We start from the raw sequence: 10,819 nt of genomic DNA on the forward strand, positions 1-10,819 counted from the left end.
GAGCTCCTGGGAGCCTCTTTGGATTTATCATCTGCCAGACTTGTGTCCTCAGGCTCAACTATTAATATTAGGGAGCAGCTCAGGTCTGGAAGCTTATCCTGTTGTGTCTGGCATGACCAAACCACTCTGTGGTGATCTGATGTGAGTACAGAGTGCTCTGAGGTGACATTCTCTTCCCTTTGTTTTGTTCTCTGGGTGGTACTGCCAAGAAAATCCATGTCTGCAAGAGAACTGCTGCTGTCGGGTTTAGAGATGTCCTCAGAGTTCACAGAGCAGGAGAAAGGTTATATCCAGCTCCTACTTATCTGGAAACAGATGTTTGGGACAGCACCAGATTGTTTGGCTTTATTGGGAGTTGGCTTTTTTGGGATTTGGCCTTGTTTCAAATACAAGAGTAGGACCATTCAAGCCCTTTTGTTCGAAGATGACTCTGTCTGCCACAGCCAGTCTGTTTCAGACCAACACAAAATATCACCTTTATTATGTCAGAACTCACTGTATGAAGTACATCCCTTTCAGCAATAGCACCTGGTCAATCCCTACCTGAATTTTCCTCAACTTAAGGAGGTGACAGCAATGAGATAGTCACAGAAGCTCCAGCTGGGTCTGCAGCACATGGTTCCAGAGGGAATGGCTCTCCTGCTGACAGCAGGAAGGCAGGGCAGGAGAGCTGCATCTCCAGGAGAGCTGGATCCACTCTCGGGTGCTCCTTCCCATGTTTTAAGTTTTATTTGAAACTAACACATTCTAATCAGCTTTCTCACTTGTGCACCCATGAGTAAGATACTTTCTACTTCTCTTGGCTGCAGCAGAGATGTAGCATCCAAATTGTCATGAGAAAATGTATTTGACAAGGTTGAACTCCTTACCAATTGAGTGACCAAGTTACAGGTTAGGAGAACACAACATCCTGCTGCTTCAGGTTTAATTCTCCATGTGGTTTTCTACTCCCCTGCCAAGAGCCAATTAGCACACAGACGCTGGACACAGACTGACAGGAGTTTAAGCCATTTATTATGGTGACATTTGAAATTTAGTACGAGTTTTGACATTCCCTGCTCTTAAATTTCTAAAGAGCTATGGTACAGCATCATTTAAATGAGCTACCACCAGCTTAAAACCAGTTCTGAGAAAGGTGGAATCTAAAACAACAGCAAATAACAGATCGCCTAAGTGTCTTCAGTCTCGAGGCTCTGAGACCAAACGTACTCATAGTTTAAATTACATTTATTTTTAGTGTTTTGCTGCTCACCCTTGTAACAGTCAGTTGGGGGAAGGGGAAATTTATTTTAGCAATATACAAAATAAAATCAGTTTGCTATTAACAGAGCATTTAGCAGACTAGAGTCCAAATCTCTTGATTCCACTGCCTGCAGTTAGGGCTCAATACATTCTTTAAAGCACCAGCTATTTTGACAATCCTGTCTGGAACTACTGTACTTGCAGTATTTCAGACTAACAACAGAGATACGGAATATCAAGGACAGATTTTATGTCAGGGTGGACTCAACCAAATGTTGTGCTGTGATTTCACCTGCACCCTATGGCTGTGAGATCCCAACTCCCCTCTCCTGCATCAGTACCAGATTTCAGCCCAGTCCGTTGTCACTCTGGATCTGCACAGGCACAGGGCTGAAACAGAGCAGGACACAGGGCAGGGAAAAGGAAATCTGGCATTATTGTGCTAAATAAGTGTAATTTAGTTTATAGCTTAAATACACCTCAGCCTGGTACCTCATTCTTTTAATTTACAAAGGATTCTCACCACACTAACTGTATTGTTCCCAATCAGCATCTTTGAAATTCCAGGACAAATCACTGCCCTGAGGGTTTTAGAATCACTCACAAATCTTCCATTGTTCATGTCCTGTTTGCTGTTACATTCCAAAGCTATTTGAAGACAAGTGCAAACACAAAATAAGCTACAAAAAGCAATTGCTGCACTAACACATTCCATCCCCATGTTTTTAAACTTACAATAATTTGTATAAAAATAGAAATGGGTAAATAGAAAAGCACAACTAAAAAAAAAGCTCTTTCTGTCACTCCAGAAACCAAGTCATATTCAGCTTCAGTGAAAAGGTTAATCACCCCAACTTAAAAATCACCTTTGACCAGTTTGTCTCAAATAACCACTATGACTCCCATCCCTTTCCTAACTGTGAGATCAGCACCTGGTCCACTGAGGAGCAGAGGTGAATGACAGAACCCACCAATGTGACTGTCATCTCTGTGCTGCAACTTCAGACCACATGGTTCTTCCTTTCCTGACAGAGTAGTTGTAGAGAACGGACTTAAAACAAGAAAAATTACAGTTTGCAGAGTAGTAAGTAGAAATCAAAGAAATAGGGTAAGAAAAGGCTTGCAAGTCACAAGGACTGTCTAACCCAGATGTACCATTAGAAAATATTTCTAACAAGTCAAAACTATATTTTTAATGCCATCAAACATACTGATAAAATCATCAGTAAGAGTCACTGTCCAGGCCCAGTGCCTTCATAAATACATTCAGGAGCATTTGTAGGCAAATGTGCATCCCAGAACTTGATGTTTTGCCAGTCTCCAACTTCTTTCTGCATTAATTTCTCCATTAATTTGGTGATTTTGGACAGCATTCAAAGACTGAACACAGATCAATCCATTAAACAATGGCTGAAAAAGACAACAGGGTATGTTCTTCATATGATTTCTGTTATAGTATTGTCTACACTAACAAAATCGAGTAACTAATTCTTTTAAGATCAGAAAAATATTCCAAGCTGTAGCCCTGCAGCATTCAGCTGTCTATAAACACAAGCAGTGTCCATTTCACTCAGGATCTTGTGCAGATGTTTCTCCTTTCTGTTCAGTTGCTGCTTCATCCTCTGGTTTCCCTGGAGCAATGGTTAATGAGCTCTCAGTGCTGTTCACAAACAGCTTTGATTCCTGGTCATCAGGATCAGTTCCTAGTGTTGTTGTTGTTGAAGAAATTTCATTAGGAAGAGTAAAAGAAGGTAAAGATGGAATTGAGGGCAGTAGGTTGTCCAACTCAGGCTGCTTGACTGAGCCTTCGGAATAGAGAGTTGTATCTTCAGGGGCCAAAGCTGTGCCATGTTCTGGGAAACGGAAATAGTTTGTAAGAAAACAAAAACTGCCAAGGTAACAGACAATACCTCTGGTTACCCTACACCTAGCAAAATCAGCCTGAATGACACACCTTGTACAAGCACATAACCAGACTCACAACTGTCACATACATGGGCTGCATTTACTCAGTTCTCTCCCCGGTCCAGAAAATCTGATGGTGCACACAGTTTTCTTAACAGATCTGCTGTATTCTTATGCTTGTTTTGTGTTGCAACTCTTTGTCACACCACCCTTCAGAAGGGAAGAGTCCATCATGTAAAGACTTTTTTTTTTTAAATAGAAGAGTGCATTGGGTTTGCATGGCCAGGGTTTGGTAGTGGGGGGCTACCAGGGTGGCTTGTGAGAAGCTGCCAGAAGCTTCCCCCACGTCTGATGGAGCCAATGCCCATGGCTCCAGGACTGCACCCCATGGAAGGGACTTCGTGCTGGAACAGCTCCTGAAGAACTGCAGCCCATAGGGGATCCATGCTGAAGAAGCTGGATCTGCCATGGAAGGAACCCCACGCTGGAGCAGGGGAAGAGGGTGAGGAGTCCCCCTGAGGAGGAAGGAGCAGCAAAGACATGTGATGAACTGACTGCAGCCCCATTCCCAGTCCCCCTGTACCTCTGCCAGGGAGGAGGTGGAGAATTTGTGAGTAAAGTTGAGCCCAGGAAGAGAGGGGTGAGGAGAAGGTGTTTTAAAGATTTTTATTCTCTGATTTGATTGATAATAAATTAAACTGATTTCCCCAAGTTGAGTCTCTTTTGCCTGTGCCAGTTAACAGGTGAGTGATCTCTCCCTGACCTTATCCTGACCCACAAACCTTTCCCTGTACTTTCTCTCACCTGCCCAGCTGAGGAGGGAGAGTGACAGAGGACTTGGTGGGCAGCTGAGTTCAGCCAGGGTCAACCCACCACAAAGTGTCACTATTAAGATGACTACAACTTTGTTTTCACTTTACAACTGTGAAGACAAGCCTGGGGTACAAAACTTCATTTACCCTTATGTAGAAATACCTACTTTTAAGGTGAGTTTAATCTGGATTTTCATTTAAAGAACAAGACACATTCTATAAACTTAGCAAAAAGCCCATTAGTTTTTGTCCATTCCTATACCTGATTTCTGCTACTTTTTCCAGCTCATTTCAGCTACTTTCCTTTCTGACTTTTATTAAAATTCACTTATTTCCAAAATGTATGATAATGCTGAGCAGGCAGGCATAAGTTGGTGCCACTCCAGAAATTAGGTCAGAGGGCTAAAGGAAATCTTGAATGCACTTACCAAAATGAGCAGAGGCTTCACTGTTCGCCATGAACTTTTCAGGGCCCACAGAAGCAGCTGCTGGTGGCATGCTGAAGGAGGCAGATGGAGGCATGTTGGAGACTTCTGTTAAGCTGCCAAGTTCAGAAAATGAAATGCCAGACATATCTAGAAATCCTGAACGAGAAAGCAAATTTTACATTGTTGTTTTAGACATAATACAAAATTATACATTCAAAAAGATGTGTTCTATCCAGACTGAGGTCAGTGAAGTTCCCTCCCTCCTAAATATACACTTAATTCATATGGTACCCAAATTCTACAGCTCTGAGATCCAGGGAAGTCAGAAACTTCAAAGAAAACTATCACTAATGCTCACAGTTCTGCATTTAAGTCTGCAGCTTGTTTAAGACACTAGTAGTTTACAGACCTATCGTCTAAAGAACTGCTGAAAAAACACCTGAGAAAGTATACCTGGATCCATAACTCTCTGGAGAGGGGGAGGAGGGGACAGTGAGCTTTCTGGTGAATAACCACTGATTTCTTGACCTGTGGAACGATCCAAGTTCATAACTGTTTCAGAGGTGTCACTCTGGGAGGTAGGTGCCAATAATGGAGTCTGGAGTAAGACAGTAAGAAGGAAAAGCATCTTTTTACATTGAAAGCTTCACCTGCAGACAAGATTCCTCTGAAAGCACCAGACCTGTCTCCACATACACCAGTTCAGAGAGAACTTGTAATGCTGAAACAAAGTCAAACACCAGTTAGGACATGTTCCAATTCAGCCTTTTAAAGCCAGAAGACAGTCCTTGTTTAGTTCTTGTAAGTGTATTTTTTTCCTAGTGAGGTAGGTGTTCTTCTGACGTGATTCTCTTTGCCTGGTAGAGCTGCAGTATCCAATCTGGAAATCTTCAAAATAGGAAGCAAATCTCTGGTAAGAACTTCTATCAGCCAACTCTGGTGATTTGACATCTGCTCAGCATCATCAGCTCTCACTTTCCCTTCACTCAACTCCATTTCATTCAAGCAAAACTGAACACTGCACTCAAATATATCTTGTATTGCCAATGTTCCATCAATTAGAATATTTTGAAACTCCAGAGATAGGAATTTATTTCTTGCCTACCTCTGTATAACCATTAGTGGATGGCACAGGAGTTCCAGCTTCTGGTGAGGGTGAAGGTGGTTTGCTTTCTGTTTTTTTCTTTGATGCTATGGACTGTGTTGGAATTCTGTGCAAGTAGCCATATCCAATACCACATCCTAAGCTGTACAAGAGTAATAAAACAAGACTTTAAAAAAAGAGGTGCTCTTAACAAAACTGGTGTTTTAAATTTTGACTCTTTAAAACAAAGAGAGTTTATATCTTTACAGCAGTAAATGCATACCTGCAAGAATGATGTCACTTCTGCCACAGACTTTTAGATGTACACAGCTTAGGTTTTAGTGAATTGTATTTATATCTCTACAAAATATACCATGTGACCTGAGGTGGGTTTTGTTCTTGCTTTAACTGAATGTTTGACTACGAGAATGCAGCTAGTGAATCTGCTAATGGGGAACTCAACACAGAGTTTTTCTGCCATTTGATTTAACTAAAACAGGATTAAATCCAGAACATGTCCAGTTCCTAAGTTCTAAGCTATTTTTTTATGGAAAGAGAAACAGTTTTGTGTGACAAGGGTAAGGAAACAAGCTGCAATTGATAGTAATAATACTCTTAACAGGAGCTCATTTACAGCAAGTATATAACCTGTCAGCAGCAGTGACTGTCCAGAGATCAGTACCTTCCTTCTCCACCCCAAGCTCCATTGGGAGTCACAACTACCTCTCGAATGGAATCTGCTTCAGTGTTATAAACCATCAGCTTCAGCGGCTTCCCTTCATGGGATTCAATCAGGGAAAAGAAATCCTCTGACTATGGAAAAAAAAAGTAGTAGTTACTAAACTCAAATGTGCAACACAATGAGCTGGCAGCAAGTCAGCACTTTATGTAGTTATTTACTTCAATGTAAGATATTAAAACCCACAGATTCAAACTCACCAGTGTAGTTTGATCTTTAGAGGCAACTTTTTGTTTATTGTCACATTAAAAAGCAAGATAATGTTCACCCCAACAATGAAGCATCTGTCATAAACAACCTCCAGAAATCCCCAAACACCATCCCCATACGTTTGATTAGATTTATAAAGCCAAACCCTACAACATACACTTGGCAGGCACAGAGACAATCAATCCCCACTGGAAGGAACATGCACCCTACCTCCTGGAGAATCTGATCAGATCCAACTACATAGTCAGTGTAGGGCTGGAGACCAGCCAGAGCTGCAGGAGATGCAGGTTCAACATCCTGTGAAAGAACGATGTGTGTCATCTACACTCGCAGCAAGACAAACTACCCCCAGATCAAAAATGAAAGATAACTCCAGAAATAACAGAAGAACATTTTGTTTATAGAAAAAAATAGAAGCCCTTGAACAGTCTACATCTAGGTGTGACATTTTGTAAAACAAGCTGAGTAAGAAAGACCAAGATGCTACTAATTCAAAATTAGATACTCTGAAGAAGGTGAGAAATAGCATTTATTTAAACAACCAGAAATATAACATTCTTTCCCACTCAGTTCTATGCTTCCAGCTTCCCTTCTTAAAATAAATTTTTGGTGCCTTTTGTAACATTAATATGAAGTTTAATGAAGTTTAGTCAATGCAGAGACACCAATCAGGCCTGAATCTTTTTGCTTTTGCCATTGAATCTTCAAGATTAAAAAAACCCTCCTATTCAGTTTGATCCAGTTGGGATGGAGTTATTTTTGTCACTGTGACAGCCAACACTGACAGTCACCCACTCCTTGTCCCTACTCAGTTAGCTCAGACAAACCTGCAGAACTCTGTTCCCTTCCTCTATGTGATTTCAGCACTCTACATACAAGTTCCTTCTCCACATTACACTTTAAAACAAAGTTGTATGAACACTAAAGAGCCATCAAAGATCTCTGTCTCACCAAAACATGCCACACGTGTTCATTGGCTCCCTGGAAGCTGCAGAACCTCACACTGGCTCCAAGAAGGCCTTGTCCTCCCCACATGTTACTGGGGATCACCTCCACCTCTCGTATTTTCATTGTTTTGATATTATACACCTCCAGCTTCACTGCTTTCTCAGCATTTGCCTTCAGCAGGTCTTTCAACATATTGTTTTCCTTATTCTGTAGTGCACAGAAGGAGACACAGGATTAACATTATTTCCAGTTGCACCTGCAGAATTTGAATACAAAGACCCCAAAATGTCAAAGTTTAGGCTCTGTGGTTCACAGTGGTTCCATTTTTTTTGTATGAGGAAGCAGTCAGTAGTGTCAGCACATCCCTTTACCTAAGTGCTTGCTATTACTCTGTTTCAGCACTTGCATTCCTGTCCTTTACAACTGCCATTCAATAATATCAGCAGTATTAGCTCTCAGCTGTGTAGTCTAACATCTCTGAGCCCTGGCCTTATTCAACAGCCCTTCAAAGTCACTGCAAACTGGGAAAGGACAATTTGGGAACAGCTCATAGAACCATCATCATTTCTGTCATTTGAAAAGATCAAGGGATCTTCCACCAAAATCTACCATTATGACCATCACTTGCAAAAGGCCATCTCCACTCAAAAGCAAGACAAACTTGATGAATTCAGCTTGTATGTGGATAGCATGAAACATAAGGGCAAAGCTCTGAGACTTTTAAACAAAACAAAAACCCAACTAACTGAAACAGCCTTTCTCTCATAACTCAGTATACAGAACTGTGTTCCCAGTCCTAAAGAATAACCAGATAGGCCACGATTCTTTTTCAGGTTTTATCAAATGTTGAAACAAGTTTGTTTAAACAAATGTTGAGTTCTTACTATTGACTCACCAGTTCAATATGCACCTTGTGGCAGAAAATACGTATGAATGAGTAATAGTATAAACACTGTTAACTTGTTAAGAAGTTAAGGTGAGTAAAGGCACACATAAGAATCTTTCCTCGAATTTGGATACAGCCAGAGACTCTGAACACCAGCAAGTTTCAGTTTACTTTTAATGCCACATACAATGTTCAATGTGAAAAACTTTTACTGTGACTGTGTTGGCTTTTCATCACCACAACACCCACATTTCTTGCAGGGGCAGGGAAAAAGTAACATTTAAATCATTTGAGACTTACAAGCCTTGTGTGTCCTATGGAAATGATGAAATCAAAGAAAGGTTCCAGTCCCCCTTGTTGAGCTGGAGAGTTTTCCTGAACCTGCAGAACACATATTTTGTTGTTATTATACGTTGATTTCCAGTTACATAAGTGAAAGTGTTAATCTTTACACTTGGTTCAGTATTTACTTTTGAATTGAACCAGAGATTAGATAGCAAGTGACAGACCTTGAGAAGTCCACAATTGTGAACTCATTTTTATACAGCTATGAGCAACAGGTGTCCAAATTCAGCTGTAATAAAATTTTCAATCCCATGTCAGACACAAGTATTGTGGATTCAGAGTACACAGCGCAAAATTACTAAATACTGAAGGTTCTGGGGAAGGGCTTAGTTTTCAAAGTGCTGCTTCTGGGTTTTCTTTCCTGATTCTAACAGCCTCAGCACATCATGAGTCCCCACATATCTCAAAGCCATTTTTCCATACACACAATGGATTCCCACAATTTCCAGCACACTGGAACAGGAACACTCACACAAGGACACTACAAACACTGCCCATCCTCAAGAAAACTGCCACCATTTACACAAGAAAATTCCCAAGAAATAAGAGTTGTACATCTCAATTTCATTATAACCAAGTTGTCATAGAACAGGTATAATAAAGAAATAGAGAGAGTTCCTATTAAATGCATTCACAGCAGGATAAAACCCAGCAAAAGTTTCATGGTGCTTGACATATGCAGAGTATGTGAGAGTCTGCCCATCTCAGGGGACACTAACAAAGCAACATGATGCTAAGGCCACTGTAAAGGTGCTGAGAGTTTGCACTGCCTTTAACTTCACTTTTTGTTAACTCAGGAGCCCTAAACCTAGGACAGATTGGACTCCTGAGAGCCACCCCGCAGTGTAAGCACCAAGGTACAACCCAGATATCATCTACAGTGAGAAGTCCATTGCTAGGAAAGTTTAACTATCACATATGTGGTCCTGCATCCCCAGATTGCTGTGTTTATTTTACATTTTTAATAAAGTGTATTGGTTTTGGGGCTTTTGCTGGCAGAACTGTCTATACAAGTTATATAACGTACTTAAAAAATAGCATAGTTACTTCAAGAAAAGCTTTTAAAGCAAAAAAGAAATCAAAATAAAATAATGCTTTATTATTAAACAGACAAAACTTACTACTGTAACCACAACTGGAATGGGAAGTATTAATTTTCCTCGCAACCCTGAACTGGGTCAAAAGCAAATGGACACCTCATGCTGAGCGAAAGATTAAAAAAGTTTACATCGAAATTCTAAATAATGTGCAAGAAGCCTTAGAATGAAACTATGAGGTAACACAAAGTCAGGGATGAAAATGCACACAAAAAGAAGCACATGGAAGTTATGCAGCTCAGGTCGTTGTTTGGGTGCCTAAGAGCTCCCACAAAGAGCTGTAAACCGCAAAAAGTCCTGCTGGATCTGGTTTTCAAAATGACCAAAGCCACATTAATCCACTGGAGAAAATGAGAAAATTACTTTGCCTCCTGCAGACTACAGATCAGCAAAAACCATCCTCCAGTACAGAAACCTGATCAGTCTCCTGTGCTCGGCATGAAAGGAAGAAGCATTTCCTGGCCATCATTCATTCCTGATGCAGCTGGCTCAGTTCAGGAGACTCACAAGAGCAGATTACAGACCATCACCAGTACCCCAAACACAGCCCGTGATACCGAGAAACACAAACAAATGAGAGCAGCACGTGGCACCAACATTTCCACTCTTATTCCAGGGAGGAAGAACACCCACCAAACCATCTCACAGCTGTTAGCAGCACCACTCCTGTCCACCCTTAAGCTCGGGGATATGCATTTTAAACCACTGCGTGTGCAGACAATCTGCCAGGCAGAGGAGTTACAACAAACTCGCATCTACACCCAGCACCGGGAGCAGCAGCCGCGCAGGAAAACACCGACTGGAGCAGGGACTGACCCCCGAGCAAAACGCTGGGAAGATCCGCAGAGAAACGGGGGAAATCTTCGAGGCTTGGAATTTGGAGAGGCGCGGGGAAGGTGGGGAGCAGGGAGAGAAGGGAACAGGGAGAGTAGGGAGGGGAATGGGCAGAGAGGGGAGCGAGGAGAGAGAGGACAGGCAGAGAGAAGAGAGCAGGGAGAGAGACAGGGAGAGTGAGAGGACAGGGGGAGAGGGAGGACGGGGAGAAGGACAGGGCAGGGGGAGATGAGGGAGGGGAGCAGGGAGTGGGATAGGGGGAACAGAGACAGCTGTACTATTCCTAACC

General features: G+C 41.8%; 1 protein-coding gene across 1 annotated transcript; it reads right to left on the reverse strand.

The window, feature by feature from the left end:
- Nucleotides 1-2,808: 2,808 nt before the first annotated feature.
- On the reverse strand, nt 2,809-8,647 carry GORASP1 (golgi reassembly stacking protein 1, 65kDa; the record flags this gene model as incomplete). Its single annotated transcript, XM_009073212.1, has 8 exons — nt 2,809-3,095; nt 4,388-4,543; nt 4,841-4,985; nt 5,493-5,634; nt 6,154-6,284; nt 6,631-6,717; nt 7,372-7,575; nt 8,555-8,647. Coding segments are annotated over 8 exons (1,245 nt in total), but the record flags the coding sequence as incomplete, so codon positions are not given.
- Between the last annotated feature and the right edge of the window lie 2,172 nt (nt 8,648-10,819).

This window comes from Acanthisitta chloris, unplaced genomic scaffold (assembly GCF_000695815.1).
Source record: "Acanthisitta chloris isolate BGI_N310 unplaced genomic scaffold, ASM69581v1 scaffold26564, whole genome shotgun sequence".
NCBI lineage: Eukaryota > Metazoa > Chordata > Aves > Passeriformes > Acanthisittidae > Acanthisitta > Acanthisitta chloris.